Source organism: Helicoverpa zea, chromosome 9 (genome assembly GCF_022581195.2).
Source record: "Helicoverpa zea isolate HzStark_Cry1AcR chromosome 9, ilHelZeax1.1, whole genome shotgun sequence".
In the NCBI taxonomy this organism is placed as follows: Eukaryota; Metazoa; Arthropoda; class Insecta; order Lepidoptera; family Noctuidae; genus Helicoverpa; species Helicoverpa zea.
In genome coordinates, this window is record NC_061460.1 from 7,428,917 (window position 1) to 7,447,898 (window position 18,982).

The 18,982-nt window shown below is 34.6% G+C and overlaps 1 protein-coding gene across 2 annotated transcripts; it reads left to right on the forward strand.

The window, feature by feature from the left end:
* The first annotated feature begins 1,120 nt into the window (after positions 1-1,120).
* Positions 1,121-18,982, forward strand: LOC124632982 (protein yellow-like). 2 transcript variants are annotated; one of them, XM_047168037.1, is made up of 7 exons: positions 1,121-1,271; positions 13,451-13,699; positions 15,314-15,483; positions 16,680-16,844; positions 17,192-17,363; positions 17,822-18,003; positions 18,093-18,982. In XM_047168037.1, the coding sequence occupies exons 2-7, from the start codon at positions 13,483-13,485 to the stop codon at positions 18,534-18,536; spliced, it is 1,350 nt and encodes a 449-aa protein (XP_047023993.1). In that variant the 5' UTR covers positions 1,121-1,271; positions 13,451-13,482; the 3' UTR covers positions 18,537-18,982. The 2 variants fall into 2 exon arrangements, with proteins under 2 accessions (XP_047023993.1, XP_047023992.1); XM_047168036.1 differs by lacking the exon at positions 1,121-1,271 and adding an exon at positions 12,541-12,972.

Here is an 18,982-nt window from a genome sequence, read left to right on the forward strand (position 1 = left end):
AACAGTAAGTATTATATAAATAAGTGGGTACTGTTCCAAAGGGAAGTATTTTTTGTATAACATTTTATACATACCAAAACAGAAAATAAATTTAAATCAAACAGTACAATTTATAAAAAGAATATAAATAAAATTCAATAGACAATAAAAGTTTTTTTTTCAATATCGTAGTGTATATAATTGCATACCAATCAGTCACGTGGGAATATTTTCTTTTCATGATTTTGAAAGAGAAATGCACATAAATCCATCATTATACAAATTAGTAAGTATAACTACATGCGAATTTATCACTGATCGGTTACAAACGGTACTAATTTTACAGGCTCTGAACTCATAAATAAAACTCTATTATTTAAAACCAAGCCCTTGAAACTTGAAAGCGTAAGTCAGAGAGAGTAATGAGTATTTATTTATTTATAATGATTTCTATGGAATTCCGCGTGCGTATAGGTACATTGTTAAAATAGACAGTAATGGAACTATTGAAAAAATCCAGTCATGCGTTCAGTATATTCGCATTTTATAACATAGAGAACGTGACAAGAAATAAGTATATCTGTCACAACCCATTGTAATTTTCAAAATGTAGTGTAGAATTTGATCCGGCTTTTGTTAATTATCCGAATCGAATAATATAGTGTAGCCTTTCGATTGGGAATCGATATTCGCTGATCATTTTGGTGCCCTCGTTCAAACAAAACCTACTTCCTATTTAAATCGCTAAGTGAAGTTTACGTGAAATTAATTTACTAATAGCTAAATTAGAGTTATAAATCTATCAAATAATATAAATTCTTGCAAGATTTTTCTATGATGACAATCAATAGGTTGCGGCCTCATTAAATAACAATTAAGTTTGCATTATTATAATAATTATTTATTAAATTATTAATATTTTACTTAGTTTATCCAGTAGACTGTTATAAGTGGGATGGTTTGAGAGTGTTCTAAAGATATATTTTAATATTTTTTGTGATAGTGTACCAGGTGTGTAGTGACGTGTAAGTAGCGACTGCATGTGGTGCATGTAAGGCTATTTTCGAGTGCAGGACGCTATGGTGTAAGGAGGAAATCGCTGAAGATGCGCGCCACACCTTTCCGGTCAAATACGATTGACGGCATTTATTTATAGCATTTTGACGGCTTTCGCAACAGTTCACGTTTGTCTCTCGCGGGAGACACCCGCATATTTTCAATTTTTGAATAAGTAGTTTGTCATTTTTTTTAACATCATCAATATCAAAGAAGCTTGATTCGATTCAAGAAAGGTATGTAACGTTTTCACACAAAATATTCATAAGATACTTAATTTTTGTTATGGAAAAAATAATCATGATATGATTACGGATGTGAGGCACATTATATCTCAATATAACAAAAATGTTTTCAGTAACGCATGCGTACGCGCAGCTTCATTGTTACGGCTTATGCATTATTTATAACGGCGTTTTAAGCATTTAAGGTTTGTTTAAAGTCAAGCAGTTTTAGTAAGGTAAATATTAAGTTTGATTATAATAAGATGTTCGAATATTTGTGAATTCTTGCAATAGCTATAAAATCAAAAATAGCAATAAATTTCACGTGTCATATTAATGTGGAAAGATATGTAGGTACCTTTAATTGTTATATATTTTGTTTTGATACTTTGTATATTTGTAAATATTTACAAAAAAAATAATTAATTCCTGTATTATGAATTGCAAATATTTCCGCATACTATTCTTGTTGTTCCATTAATATGCTCATGTTTTTTCGTTATTATCTATCATGTCTTACTTCTTATTGAGTAAATAATGACATAAATATCCCAGATGTATCACAGTTTATGAACATCTTGCAGTAATCAGTACATAGGTACGTGACTCTAAGATATATATTGTCGACTATCGCGCCTTCAGTTACCAACTTTTAAGAGAGCTCATTCCTAGGTTAGCTACGTTCGTGACTATTTGCAAATTTTGTTCTTCACTTAGACAACATGTCTGAGATTTAATGACTGTGAAAAAACTTAGGTAGGCATTCAGATTACATGTAAGAAAATGCATAATGTTTTGTCGTAATGGTGAGTTTTAGATTAATTTGATATTATAAAAGGCTTTTTATGCAAATCTTATGAAATTGAAACATATCGGTCTGTTTGCCGCGTTTTCAGCCACCAATATCGTAGTCCAGAATGGTCACTTAGTTTTTTCCGTTTTCAGGGCTCTCATTAGCGACATTTTCGCAATCAGTCTTTTTATATATCTAGCAATATCGTACCAATGTTGTTCAACCCGCATAGGAAACGATTCCGGTACTTAAATTTTCAGTTTGATAATTTGTAGGCTCAAGTTCAGCGATAAAACAAACTGTTTTACTTTGACAATTTTACTAGAAAATGTAAAGTTGTTTTAAGAAAACTGACGTTTAAGTATGTTGTAAATGGACTTGGGCCTAAATGATTAAACTAATAAATGTTGTCAGTCTACTTGGACGTTGTCTTCGGGTCAGGTAGCAGATCTTTTTTTTTTCTTTTTTTTTTAACGACATCAAAAGTCATCAAATGACCCCTCCCGCTGTGGGTTAGCAGCGGTGAGGGAGTGCCAGACTCTTACTGACTAAAACCCGTCGTGTTCCGTCGTAGGTCTTTTATGTACCAGGTCCGCGGTAACTCTTGCGAACAATCCCGCAGCCCTGGCAGGCTCAGGTAGCAGATCTCAAACGTTGTTTCTTTCCTCTCGTTAATATTACTAACAGCATTTGTTTTAATGATGTACCTGCTTGTTCGACAATCTAATCGTTTACGTACCTAAGTACTTATAAATTGAAACGCATGTTTAACGTATTATCATTATGTCTGTTAATTGTAACCAGTTATTGCTCAACAAACTGGAATATCGAATTTCACAAAGTACCTACATATCATGTATAAGGTACTTGGGCATGTGACATCTACTGATATGTTCATATCATATACTTCGCTAATTAGTTTTCCAGCGTTACACATACCTACATCAACCAAATAGCATTTTTTAAGAAACATATCAATTTAGGTAATTATCTTAAATGGATAATTACGAAAACTTAAATTCTTTAATTTATAGAAAATTACGAATAGCATTGCATTTGCGCGCGTGTTTTTTAAAATTGCATGTTCCTATGTATTTATGCAAGTTAACATAGAAACGTAATGGTACAAGTTATCGAGCTCTAGAAATCTAAGCACCTAATTATCTCACGTTTTAGCAATACATGAGAGGTGTATCTATTGACACCTAATTCTGTAACACAATTTATTTGTAAGATGCAAATGCTCATGTGACATTCAAAATAAACAAATGTCACTTGCATATGAAATGTAAAAAAGAATATTTTGTTTTTTAAGATATTTAGTTTAAGTTTGTATATATACACACATCAAAAGTGTCTAGGGATCAACATATATTTTTGCAATAACTTTTCTCCTGATTGATATTAATTAAAATTTTCTTTAAGGATTCATCAAATAAAGTGTTTTCGTTTGTCACAGTAACGATAAACCAAGTCACCTTTGCACTAATAAAGAAATTTGCCATTTTCCTAATAAAGGGATTTTTGACATTTGAAACACTAACACAAAAGTTCGAAAAAAAAGACTGAAATAACAGTTTTCTTTAAAAGTTTATTGGGTAACTTAAACAATTAATAATCCGTGTTTCTACCGCGAACACTAACAACACAAGAACATCGGTTTGGCATACTCAAAATGAGTTCATCCAAATCACGATGTGGAATGGCCGCCCATGTTCGTTGCAACAACAAAAAAAGGTCTTCTTGCGACTGGATACCCTCCATATTCGGCAGAGCTCTTCTCTGTAGCATATCCCATGCATGCTCAATCGGGTTCAAGTCTGGCGACTGAGCAGGCCAGGGCAGGACATTGATGTTAGCTGCCGCGAGAGTCTGTCTTACAACTCTTGCGGTGTGCGGTCGTGCATTATCATGCATTAACTGAAATAAGGGACCGATTTGCACTTGTAGAGGAACGATGACGTCTGATACAATCGTCTCAGCATAAATTTGAGCGTTGAGGTTGCTTCTGATCCAAATCAACTCAGTTCTTCCGCCGATCCAAATACCCGCCCATACCATGATGGTTCCACCACTATAAGGATGGACTTCCTGGCAGGATTTTAATCGCTGTTGGCGTCCAGGGGTTCTCCAGTGTCGTATACGTCTTGTATCCGGTCTCATACCAAAACGAGACTCATCAGAAAAGCACACGAAACGCCATTGTTCTTCTGCCCAATTTCTGTGTTCAAGAGCCCATTGATATCGAATCCTACGATTGTGCATTGCTATAGGTGGTACCCGTAGCGGTCTTCGGGAATGAAGGTTCACTTCATGCAAGCGGTTTCTGACTGTTTGGTCGCTAATTAAGTTCCCTGAAGAGTGATGAAGCCTCACGGCTAACATCATGGCGGTTATTGTTGGAGCTCTTCGAGTTAAGATTTGAATGTATCGGTCTTGTCTCCGTGTGGTGCAGCGATACCGTCCTCCATGGCGCTCAGCTACGGTACCAGTGCTTCGGTAACGTGTCCAAAGTCGACTGATAACACTCTGACTTGTATTCAGAGCTAAAGCCACAGTACGTTGCCGGGAACCAGCTTCTATCATTCCCACGGCTCTGAGCATTTCTTCCCTGCTTAAATGACGTCGCCGCTCCATAATAACGTTGGTTTTAATCAGTAGTAGGGAAACAGTAGCACTAATAATGTCTTCAATGCGTTGTATGTGTTTATAGGGAAAATATTGACAGCTGATTTTCATCTTTTACTCGAATTTGATTCACAGTTCCTGATTCAAATTATGAAATGCACCAAAAAGGATCCATATAAATTTATAAAATCATAAATTTATTACAAAGCCACATCTCAATCTCAAGAAATCCGCATAAAAATGCTTGATCCCTAGACACTTTTGATGTGTGTATATATATATAGTGTGTATAAATAATTCAAAATTTGAAGTGATTGAAGGACTGAATTAAATCTGAGTGATGCTCCTGTATTAAATCTATCGTAATAAGTATAATTGAATGCAATTAAAAGGCATCTTAACGACGCTATGAAATCAAGTACTTATTAATTATTTAGTAACTATAAATCTTTTATGACTAACATGCGCAGAACATAATCTAATAAATTATTTACTCTAGGTAAAAAAACAATACAATAACAATTATACGAAACCAACAAAACCGGAATAAGGTAGAGATTGAATATTTTTTGTCTCTAACCGACCACGGGACTACAGAGTCCCGGATTTTTGGAAGGCGAACGTGGGGCCAAATCCAACACGCTGAAGCCCTTTTGAGACAACTTTAATGAAATTATTATTTTGATGTGCTTTACGTTGTAAATATTTTATTAGATTATTATAATGCTTCGATTATGAGCATCGTTAAACTGTCTTTGTGAAGGAACGGCTGCACTTGTGCATACCTAATATATATCTCTCTACGTTCACTCGGCGTAGTTCCTGCATATAATTACTTAAAAAAATAAATATAATTGTATTTGTATCCACCTGATACAAATAAAGCATTTTGGAAACAGTGTATTCATAGCACCATAGAATAATTCATATTTTTGCTTCATCACTACACGATATTTATGGATAAATAAATGCCACAGTCGCGCGTCAGACCGTCCAGGTAATTATTTGCCGTGACGTCACTATTCGCTATTATATTGTTTAGGTTTTTATTACACGATAAACTCCCAATATTGTAAAACATAATAAGGAAGATGCCACACCAGTAAAACCTACCACGATCTACAAAGTCATGTAGATAAAAATATCTCTTCGCATATTTCAAGTTGAATAAATAATAAATTAAGATACCAGTACATAGACATCGAAGTCCAAAATAACATCATAAAGTTGATTTTTTTAGCTGTGAAACATGTTTTGATTGTTTCTAAAAAAATAATATTAATAGACACAGGAATGTCGAAAGACAATTCGAAGGAATAATAAAACCTACTTAGTCTGTGTATCTCGATAGCTACAACTCGTCTCTTACCATCAGGTCAGATACGGCCATATGCACACCTAAAATCAATAAAAAATATAAAAATGAAAAACAAGGAATTAAGTTGATGGAGCAACGCCTTATGGATCGTCCGAACAAACGTTAAAACATTTGATGACTTACAATTTGGATCAAAAAACATAATGTACAAGTGCTCATAATGACAAGACAGTCTTAATTTACAAAATAAGTTTGTTTAGTAAAAGGTGAATGACCCTTTTGACCTAAGCCTTTATTAGTGTGCTCGTGGACTATGGTGTGTTGTATGTTGATTGTTATTGATTTTAAATAATTGTTCATATCATCAGAAGATGCCTTCCAGACATACCTCACTTATTAACGACGAGAAATTAATACAGTACTAAGTGGGGTATGTCTGCACCAAAATAAGTTGTTGCTTGATAACTTTTGTCCCCAAAATTATGAACGCACTTAAAATATTTTTTTTGTGCTTAAAATGTTTAGCTAGTTACGAGTAGGTACTGGTACTTTGTTGTTATGATAATATTGAACTACTTTATATTGCATTTCATCACAAGTTAATTACGTAGGTATCTACTATTAACACATACGATTTTTTGCCATTTTCGATTCAATGAATAATATGGTTTAGTCATGTTCTAAATCATCATATTGTTATTTTTATTATAAAAATATTTATAAGTATAGCTCTACAAAGTAATTCATATCATTGTTAATCACATGGAAGACTTCACCAGTTATAGATAGCGTCGTACGCTACCTACCATGTCAAACCATCCAGGAACCCAATGAAATATCCTGGAAAAATATCAAAAAAATAAATTGGGAGATAAACACATGCAGTTTAACACTAATTTAAACCTATCAAGATAAAAAAAAAATATTTTCTTCCAATAAATAATACGTACTTACACACAAGTCAAACTGATAAACTTTTTATTGACATTATATAATTCCTGCATTCCACTGCAAGTATTCATCGGCTGGGTAATTTGGATCGGTAATAATTTATGTAGGTATGTACATAAAACGTTTTACAATGTTAATGCTAATCGTTGCTGATAAGACAACATTATTTTCATTATTTAAGCCGGCGGTTGCCTTAAAAAAGTGTATTAGGGCTTCTGTTTCCGTAATATAGCGCGGAAGCACGCTTGAATAAGTTTTAAGCTTTTCTATCTTAATCACGGGCACAGTGAGAGTACCTAATCATTGGAAAAAGTTTATCGTAGGTACTGTAATACTGTATTAGAAAGCCGATAGAAGGCAATTATTTGAAAAAAAAAGCGATTAGGTCAGTGATCTCAAAAGGTACAAAAATAAACAAACTATCGGAATTCGATAGCAAAATGCGTCTACGGTATCCATGTCGAATTTTCACACGTTTTTGGAAACCGTTAAGATCAAGGGCACAGTTAAAAACAAGACTAAGAATTGAAATGATTATGCGGTACTTATTTATGTTCGCTTCAACCGCAAGCAGAGAAGTACTCACGTACATACATAGGTATAAGTGTCTGTGCCTATGTCGATATAAGTTACGAAAGTATAACAAAACAGCAGGCACAAAGTCAAGTCCTGTTTTTTTTTTGACAAAATTATCTTCCTCGGGGATAGTCTAACTTTCCAACAGTGAGATGTTTTCCAATCGGTTAAGTAGCTTGGGAGCCTTTAGGTTACAAAGAAAAACCAATACCTATATGTACATATATGTAAAAAAAAATCCTGTGTATTATATGTATTAGTACAGATAAGAAGCACAAATTGTAGGAGTATCATGAAAAAGGTTTATAAATTACGCAGCATCGATTGAAATAGGTACCGCATTAATATTTCATGGCTAGGCGTATTACTTAAAAACCTCTTTTATTTTTACCGTTACAAGCTGTAGCAAAAAAGTGCAATTATCGAAGCAACTATAAAAAGAGAAGGAACAGTGAAAGCGTTATGGGGCAGCGGTCCCATGACTTTGGTACGGCGTCGCCATGACAACTGTTAAATACCCATGAAGGATGATAGATCATAATAGATCAAACCATTAGTTCAACTTTACATAAGTAATCAAATACTCTGTTTCAAGTGGTCGTCTATTTTAATCGCTGGTTTTCTGAAAAATAAACCAAAGTTAGATACAGGAAATGGTACAGTAGAACATGTTGTATTTTATTGATCGTGCCGCTTTAATTGTACTTCATTGTCACAGGGTTAGAAGGTGCCATTGTTTTTTTTTACTTTATTTTTTATACGTATGTTTATAAAAAATAACAATTATTCGAGAAAATTGTATTTAGACGCAAGAACGGATCAGTCGATTTGTTATTCTATTAAGACCCTTCAATTAGGACGGTCAGTCAGTAGAACTAATAATATTCACTTATAATAACATAATAGTGGTTTTAAGTTTTAACATAATAGAGCTATTATACTTCGTTTCAATTACAATATGGTACAACAGGATATGTTGATATGAGCGTGGAAAGAAAAATATTGAGACAACTGTGTGAAAATACAATCTTCCTGAATACATACGTGTTAGGGTTGGCACGTTGTCGTTGTGGACAGATCTAAATAGATTGATTCGCAATTGTATCTCAATTATTTGTACAGAATTGCAACGGATATTAAGTGTCGCAACTATTTACTGTGATCAAGCGTTGGGCAGCAACCACGACACCACAAGATTCAGTTAATAATTTGCGTGTAGTGTTTCACGGTGTTCAAGAGTATTTCGATTTAGATTCAATATTTAAATAATAGGTTTTATTTAAGAATGGTGAATTTCAGTACAAAAATTTGTGAAAAGTGGGCGGATTATAATGCGGTGCCATATAAGGAATACCTTCGGAATGGAACCAAATCCTATACAGGTAATTTAATTTTAAAAAATAACGCGCACGTGCGATCTAGTCTTTCAAAATTTGCCAAGTGTACCTACAGCTACACAATGTTCGAGATTTTTTTGGAATAGTGTAATAGGCATAGTGACTGAAAAAAAAGTAATTAGTCCGTCTTTTAGATAACCCTGAAATAATGGAAACGTTTTTTTTTCTTTTCTCAATCTTTGTTGCGTTATATACAATACATAAATATTTAATGTTTTGTGTTTTTATATGTAAATATTTAATGTTAAGTACATAAAATGAAAAATACGTGTCCAATATTTTAGGCCTATCTAAAATGCGGACTAATTAAACTCTCAATTTTTTGTTAACCGGTCATCACGCCTATTGTTGTTCATATATTATGTCGAAAAATAAAAATTTGATACTGATCTCTTCAAACCAGTGATATTTTTTTTTACTTCGGGGTTCTGTACACCTTAATGAATCCCAAAGGTTTCGCTTGCAACCTAATTTCGTAATAAGTAACTACCTAAAAAGTGTTTTATAGATTTTGGCTTACTGAGATACGGAACCTATAATGAATCTCTGTCCTTTACTGAATCGTTCATCCGATTGTGATGAAACTTTCCGATAGTCGCTCTGCCCGTGAAGGTTTTTAGTTCAAAAAAACATTTATTACGAAGCCCGCTAGCCGGCTATGGCTAGCAACTTAGTTTGTCAAAATCTTTACCAGAGATAACTGTAGCTTATAGATGCAATATATTTGCTGAAGACGATAAATAAACCGTGAAATAGCATAATTTTATGATTTGCAACTTTGAATCCAGAATAATAAATAAACCTCGGGTCAGGATAATTCAAGTTCATTCAGACATCCATCAATTAGCTGAGATAATAACTAGGTCGCTTGTCACGAACCTGGTACCTGTATAGAATCCTATTGATCATCAAGGATTTTAATTTATTTAATGTGATTATATGCAGAAGAAGGCTACAATGTTCTATTATTCAAAGGTACATATTCCGTAATTATCAACTTAGCTAAACTCCATCACAGTTTTGTGTAAATAAACCCTAATGTTCAAGATTTAATTAATGATAATTAAGAAGGATCAAAACCTACGTGTTTCACACTATTCCTTTAAGATGATTGAATCTAAATTATCATCAATTATAGCGGTTTACCTTAAATTGTGGCTCGATCTTTGATTTGCTTCAGTTACAGCCCGAATTCCTTCGCTTTCAGTTCAAAATACCGTGTTTTGCGGATTAATACGAATTTGAGCAGCAGTGCAATTATTTCCCTAACTGGGTGCTAGTAATTAAAGTGTCATAAGTTACCTAAGTTCGAATTATTGTACATTAAATCATTACCTCATTTATTTCTGTTACAGTCGATAATGCAATTTTGTTCTTATTTATCTAATGTACCTAATTAAGTTATGAAAACGATATGCTAGTGGTATATTCTTGAATAATTATTTAAATAATTTTATCATTACCTAAATATATTTAGATATATACCACTATCAAGTGTTTTTATAAATATAATTAATGTTTTAATTTTTTTTCAATGTCATGTTGCTCTTGCGAAATTTATTTGTTTTTTTTTTTTAATTTGTGTTTCATTTCATCCTGAAATAAGCATTATTTTCAACGCTGGACACCTTTTAGTTACTTACTGCCTCTATTTCTAATAAAATCTAGCTGACTATAAAGTAGCCTTGATTATGCCATTTATTATTATTATATTATTTGAGGATTGCTTGCTGATTATAATCTGTGTATTTTAGTCGGAAGTTTCGTATTTTTGTATTGTTTCCAGTTGTGGAAAGTGGTTCCAAGTTCCAACGAGACGTTGGCGGAGCTACGGGGAACAGCTAGTTAAAAGTAGACATCTTATGAATATATTGAATTGTTAGGCCATCAAAAGGAATGAAAAGTGTTATTCCTTATTTACACAAAGATCAAATAGAAATGACCTGAGCACGACGACAAAGTATATTGACGATGATCTGCCTTAAATAATATAAAAGCTCTGCGACTTTACTAAGCATCCATATACCCCTGAGAAAATTCCAGGAATAGGCACTAACCCACATAGCACGGGATAAGATATAGTCACGTGATATACTTCTAATAGTTGATACAACAACTTTCCTGGAAAAAAATTAAGACAATTACTTTACAATCCAACCGTCGATGATAATCATCGTCTTATTTATTACCCCTCTGCTAAACGAAGACTTTTCCTATAAAAGTTATAAGGCACAATGACAATGGTGCAATCAGGCACTATGACGGAAACTGATCTCAAAAGTCCAAGTTTTATTAATTTGATGAATGCTATCCGAAATCTTTACCTTCAATAATTTCCCAAAATTTCATCAAGGGTTAAGTTATTAACGACATCTCAGGCATATTACATAGATACCATAGACTTAGGATCCCACTACTGTTTGATAGATTGGCAATGCGGGACAGATAACTTTGAGTCCAAAAAACGGGCATTCTAGAGGTCTGTAGGTCCCGTCTGTATCAAACGCCAATGTTAATTAACATCAAAACCCGCCACATTTTGAGAAGTTTTTCGAATGATCTATGAATAAAAATGTCATCAATCAATATCAAAATTAATAAAAAATTCGCCTAAATACCGAATTCTAGTTGAGGATACAGCACATATTTTCTCACACATGATTCATTCATTTTTGCAGCACTAAAAGATTGTCGATCTATCTGCTATTCTATATATGTAGGTAGGTAGGTACGGTTTTGTAACTGGCATTGGTATAGTATAGTTTTCGCTAAATTTAATGGCAGCGCCGAACATAGCGCGGGCGCTACACAGAATCCATTTTTATAATGTACACATATCATTGGTGCCAAGGTGTGCAAAAGGTACAAATGAGCTACATAGTGCATTGTGTACAGTCGGAAGTTAGTTGTGAACCGACATTCAGTTTGGCAACATCTATACTTAATAGGTTGTAAAAACACATTTTCCTAAAAAATAGGTTCTTTCTCACTTTATAGTTATCCGTTAATTTCTTGCCTGACCTGAAAATGAAGCAACTTTGACCGCTGAGTCTACTACACGACTTTTTCAATCAATATATGTACAAGTCATTAACACGATGAAATTATTGTTTATCATGAATTTTAATGTTCTTTTACTTAACCCAAAATAGTTGATAAATAGGCAGACAAGATGATTAATTTAATCAGTACAAAAACAACAATGAGGTATATAGGCGAATATATTATTTGATAACATATATTTCAATTAAAAAACCAATTGAAAATAATGGCAAATACTTTAATACTAATAATGTAGAATATCATTAGCATAAAATGTTTTAGTACGTACGTGCTTCTAAGTATTTTCCAAGCAAAATACTTAGAAATACGTTGTGCGCGTCAAAACCAATATGAAAAAATATCTCCAATTAATTAACGTAGTTCCTATAATATATCACATCGGTGACACCTGCATTGACATTAAGCCGGTTCAATAGTGTCATCACAATGTTATCCTTTGCTTATTTATAATTAAATTATACATAACTATAATTTTCTAGAATCAATAGATGTAACCTATATAGCCTATAGTATGGTCAACACCGGTGTCCATCGGTAGTCAGTTTTGAATGAAAAAAGAGTAGAGACAGACGTACCGCGATGTTCATTTAGTCCGCGCGACTTTCATCATAGTCAGTACTTATCCCATGAAGTTTAAAAAATATATTTATTACGATATTTGGAATTGGAAAAACTATATATCAGTCAGTAAAAATTTAACAAGAGTTACTGATACCGTTGGTTTTTGCTTGTGAATTTAATTTAGTTTCGATAATTTCTATGAATTATTTCAAGATTAACAAGTGGTTATTTGATTTAAAATTTGTTTAAAGGCTACATTACAGTGTTCAATTTAAATATATCTGAAAGCGTCGAGAATGGGGCTCCAAAAAGTGCTAAGTACGGCTATGAAAGTTTTGGTGATATTTTCTCTGTTCTTTCTACAAGTCAAGATGGTTCCGTATTATGAACAACGGGAGTACTGCAAAGTTTTACTCAGCCAATATGGTATTCACTATTTTTTTTATTTTTATACTATATTTTAGATACATAATTGCACTTCATTCTTCAACCGCACAAGTAAGACAATTTTTAAGAGAGTAATTTGCTTGTATGCTATACTAGAAGAATACAAATGTGCACTGATCATACTTAAGATTTGAGATCTTAAATATGTTTTCTAAGTGAGTGCACGCTCTACCTACCTGCCTACGAGTGCTCTTACACAAATAGATTCTTAACGAGATCTTGCAAGTTTTATATTAACATCAAGCATATTAACAGCAAAACTAAAAATGGAAATCAAAGGTAAAAGTTAAATTAACTGAATGTAACGTCTCAGTATAAAATTCAAGCTCACATTAACCGAGTGTGTGCGCGACGCGTTATTTATAAAGATTTTCGATTGTTGTTCACAAATCTTGTGCAACCGGTGTAAACAGTATATTCACTGAGAGTTCACGTAGAATTATGTTTCTTCCTTCAGATCCTCACTTGCTTGACACGTTCAAGTTAGAGATGTCGCAAGGAATCGAGCGGTTCTTCCTGCTGTCATACTGCCTGGCTTGCTGCTGGCCCGGGCTGGGCGCCAAAAGCGATCTGCGCGTGGTTCGACAATGGCCCGAGCTACAGTTCGTGTTCCCTAGCGAAGATGCTATGCAAGCAGCCATTGAGAAGCGCTACTACGTCCCAGGGAATTCAGTGCCTATAGACGTTGATGTGCACCACAGACAAGGTGAGTGAACTACTTGTAAGGTCCATTTTGTATTGCAGATAGGTATTATACATTTTCCTTGAAATATTAGAACGTGTATTGATTTATTGAAATGGTGTAAAAATCATAAACTTCACACATATGTGTCATATGGAAACAAGGCACCTAAAATTGACACAAGCGACGTCCGCCCACATAAAGTACCGTTTACTTCGCAACAGTTCGAAGTAAAACACTGGTTTACGAAATATCTCCTTTTCAATCAAATAGGCGATATTTTGAAATTTAAATTACAACGGAAACTTAGTTATTAATATTTTAATAGCTAGGTATTTGCTTCCGAGGAATAGTTAAAAAATCAATAGATGACATAATGCTAACGAAAACATTGGTGTTATTTTATGTATTAAGTATATTATATTTGCGTTAACGTGACATCGCGAAAGATCAACTCGAGCTCAACGAACCCTGTACCGTGGTAATGAAGGCTTTTGCCAAACCCGTTAATTGTGAAGGTCAAGGGTAAGATATGATGTTTACCATCCCATTCACATATTCTATCACAGTTGTCACACAATGACGTGATTGTGACACGAGTCTACTAAACTTAGAACAAAATACAAGTTCACGCACGCATCTTCTTTTTTGTAAGAGCCTTTCAATTGATGATGACGGGAGACTTAAACGCTTTTTTTGTCGTCAGTAAAAACTTCATAACTAATATTTAAAGCGAGACGATTTATCTTGACAAGATCTAACAAAATTGACGTGGGTTGTTAGCGATTTTACGGTTTGAATTATAAATTTTAATAATCTTAATAAACAAATTGAATCTATTAATTATTTATTTTACGAATCTTTCCTGTTATTAAAACAAAATATCAAAAATATGATTAGTGATGTATTGGATAACGGTCATTTAGTTTTTTTTATACAAAAATAACATAATATTTAAATACACAATAGATACAGTAATCTGGAAGTCAGATTATTTTTATTACATTACAACAATTAGGTATGTGTGCTATGATAAAACTTTGAAATATCAAAACCAAACAAGTTTGCGTTCAAACAAAAGTCAGTTGTAAGGTGGGTCGGTGACGTGTGTCTGAAGATCAATCTTAGTTGGACGAGTGGACGAATAGAACGAGATTTATGCATACCAAATTACATAAACGGCTTTTTTAGACGCTTGGCTCTCTATTTACCGCATTTAGAATACTGACCTCGTTAACCTTGAAACGACTGGCTTAAAGAAGATGATCATTGAAAATATGGAATATTTCCTTACAAAAATATTGTTTTTTATTAATTTTTTTGTGTAAACGTCATATTGCTTACCTTTCCTTTTGCCGCTCCGAGCACTTAAGTACGCATGACGACTACTGCAGCTATCACATTCTGGAATGAGGCGATTACACGCTATTAGAGGCTTCATAAGGTTCTTAGGCGTACGCATCAGTAACCATGTAAATAGTTACGGGCACGCACGTTTTGCTCGGGTGAATACAGAAGTTTTTATTACACCTAAATTAGAACCAATGTAAGTTAAACTTTTGTTTGTGGAGTATGAGCAGGTGAACACTGTGTTACTATACAAGTAAATAATATGTATATCTTTTGGTTTGTTTATAGGACCTTATGCATCTCGGATATTCGTGACCATCCCGCGGTTCGACGAGGGTCGGCCGATGACACTGGGCACGGTGGACGAGCAGGGCAAGATCAACGCCTACCCAGATTACTCTTGGCATGACAACCAGGGTTATAACTGTGGTAGCTTAACGTCCGTCTTCAGAGTTGCTGTACGTATTAATTCACAATTATTAGAGGAAAAAAAATCTTTTTCGAAACCGTAGTCTAGAATCCATTGACCAGCAATTAATCAGGTTGCGTAAATCCTATTGTTGCTTTATAACTATAATACTTCTGTGTAAATACCATTAAAGATTGATGCTACTAATAATAATTAAACAATGTTGCTTGGTAGTTTTTGAGATTAACACATAAAAGAAGACAAAGGACAACCTTGCTCATATTTCTATTAGTTCACTATAGTCAAACAAAGGCCATTGTCGAGGTAATAAGTAATAACTATGGGTAAGTACATTTTATGGGCTAGATAATAGGATGTATCCTCTGCAATAACATTGAGACAAAGAATTAGTTCGTGACATTTCCTCGTGTGACGCAGGCTTTGAAGAAGTTAGCAAAGCCCAGGATATTGAAAAGGTCTTTCACGAACACGCGATGGGTCTTACGGCAACAGTGGCATCGTGATATATTGACGTAGGAAGTGTTCACAACTTAAACAATAGGGCAACAGTACTATACAATAGTAGACAATAACATTTTTGAACAAGAGCCAATACTGTTCCTTACGATAAACATGAGTGATAAAGAGATTTTCTAATGGACACAGGTCCTTTGCTTAGCGTCTTAAAAGTATATTATTTCGTCGTGGGACCAATCGTTTAAAACTTAGGTATTGTTTTGCCAGTCACGTCCTACACCAAGAAACAAAAAACACTGGGCGTGACTTATTGTTCTCCTTTAACTTTAATCAGACATTGTATCGAGTTCAAAAGAAATAAATCAATGAGTTTTAAGTGTTTATGGATCGAAACATCTTTAGGGATTCAACACGGATTACACTTTCAATGTCATCAAAGGTCGATAGACCTGGATTTAAAAGGTGAACGAGCCTTATCTGAAGTCATTTCTAATAAAATCCGAAGTACGAATTCAAAATATTAGGTTTTCTTTTTTTACTAACATTATACCTAATGCTGAAGAGTTTGTTTCTTTGCTTTAGCTTGTAAATCTCAGGATTTTATTAACCAATTTAGAAAAACTTCTAGAGTTAGATAGCCTATTTCTTGAGGAAGGCTGTTCAGGCTACTTTTTATCCGGGTGCGTGGAGGAGGTCCCACAAGATGCGGTTAATCTGCTCGCGCAAGCTCTACTCACCATTCATATCTATTCTTCGATTCGATTTCAGATTGATGAATGCCAACGTCTGTGGGTGATGGATGCCGGCAAGATTGGTGATCAGCAGCTGTGCCCTCCACAGCTGCTCGCTTTCGACCTAGCGACCGACCAACTCATCTACAGACATATCGTCAATGCATCCCTGTTTACGGACCAGTCACTGTTTATAACCCCTGTAAGTAATCGATCTTAGTCGATCAAATATCGATTACAACCTGGCATTGTGCCAATTTGAAACTCGATCAATAGTACGAGTAGGCCACTGACCATTTATATTTTAATTCTATCTATTGATAAAATAGTACGTACCTTAAGCGGTAGACATCCGTTCATTAGGTTCTCTCTCATATAACAGAATAGCAAAGATTTACAAACACATTCTCTTGTAATAGATTGCCGTGTGACTTATCACTCGGAAAAACTTAAGAAAATATCTAATGCCAGCTCGTTATTATTATAGCTATGTATTCAATGCGGCTACACATAATTCTTAGTATTACATTTATCTACCTATAACTTCAGGTTGTGGACATCAGACCCCGCGGACCCGGAGACTGCGCTAACACCTTTGTGTACATAGCTGACGTGTCGGCCTTCGCAATTCTCGTGGTGGACGTGATGCGGGACAGGTCTTGGCGCACCACCCATCGCCTCTTCTTCCCGTACCCGTCCAGGGGAACATTCACCATCGACGGTATTAAACTAATCAATTAAGTTTTTCATAGATGGACGAACAATAGTAATTAGCCCCTTTTTCCTAAATTCTTTACTAAAGAAATCTGGATTACCTTGTCACGTAGACGATTTGCCGAGCTAATCTAAATTATCACCTGAACCAAAGACATTAAACATTATATGCAATGGGCAAATAAGGTGGAAAACTTAAACTTGTGATTATGTTTAGATGACACGAAACAGTCGTAAATAATAACCAACATTAGCATAAGATGTTGCAGCGAATTTTCCTTATTGTAGAACAGGTACTTACGAGAACTTCAACGACGCAGTAATGCAGTAATGTTTAAAATATTTACGAACCGTTACTATTCATTTTTGTGTTCACTGTACAAACTGAGAGATTTTGTCATCTAACGGCTTTGAGTCTTATAAATTCCAGAAAACAGTTAATTATAAAAATGGTCAACATTTCAGATGAAAGCTTTGATCTGATGGATGGCGTTTTGGGAATGGCTCTGTCACCATACCAGCCCGGCCGCGATCGCTTCCTCTACTTCCACTCGCTGGCCTCCACCACCGAAAACGTTGTCAACACCAAAGTTATCAGGAATAGTTCGTACATTGAAGACCCTAACATCGATCCAGAAGCTGTTTACGTAAGTCATCTAAAACTCCATCACCTGATAATAATGTAATTGTAAATATAGTAGGCACAATTTGTTACATATACCGTTGTCCTTTTCAGGTATTTCCGAATGAGCGCACGTCTCAATCTGCAGCTGAAGCCATGGACCGTAATGGCATACTATACTTCGGCCTCATGAACCCACCGAGCATCATGTGCTGGAATTCGGCCACAGAATTCTCTCCTCTTAACTTCCATACTGTAGCTGCCGATAAGGAAACGTTGCAATTCGCCAGTGGCGTAAAAGTTGTCATGAATGCTAAGGGAGAACAAGAACTTTGGGTCTTAACATCAAGCTTCCAAAGAGTAATGACGGGATCTCTTTCTTCTGATAGGGTAAATTTCAGAATTCATGCTGAGAAAATTCCGAATATCTTAGCGAACTCTCCTTGCAAAGATTCCCCAAAGGGGCAAAAGCCTGGCTACCAGGCCAACCTTATCGACAGAGCCGGGGACGGTCACACTCCTCGGCCGTACAGGTATGGCAGTGCCTGGTATCTGTAGAGATTAGTGCCATGTCCGATCGGTTGCTCAGAAGATTTTTGTGGCATAACTAGCCATAAGTGTAGTACCATTGCTGATTTGATGTAAGTCGCTCAGTGGCGCTAGGTATTTATTCGCTTAGGTATTGAATATACCTTGAGTAATTGTGTTAAGTTTGTCATCTTTTTAATAAATTCGTGAAATTTATTTTAATGATTGACACCGATTTATTTTATTGATTGATTACCGATACGAAAGAGATGACTGAAGTCTTAGCTTAGTTCATTGCATTAAAACGCATACGTGTTTTTATTTAATGTGAAGTCTTTAATAATATTGTTACCTACATGCTTATCCGCCAAAGTCACATTATAAATTATAGATTCCCGTTCTGAATAATCTACATAATTCAAAAATATTGTATAAACATGTTAATTTAAATAATAAAATAAAAATATACTAAAATA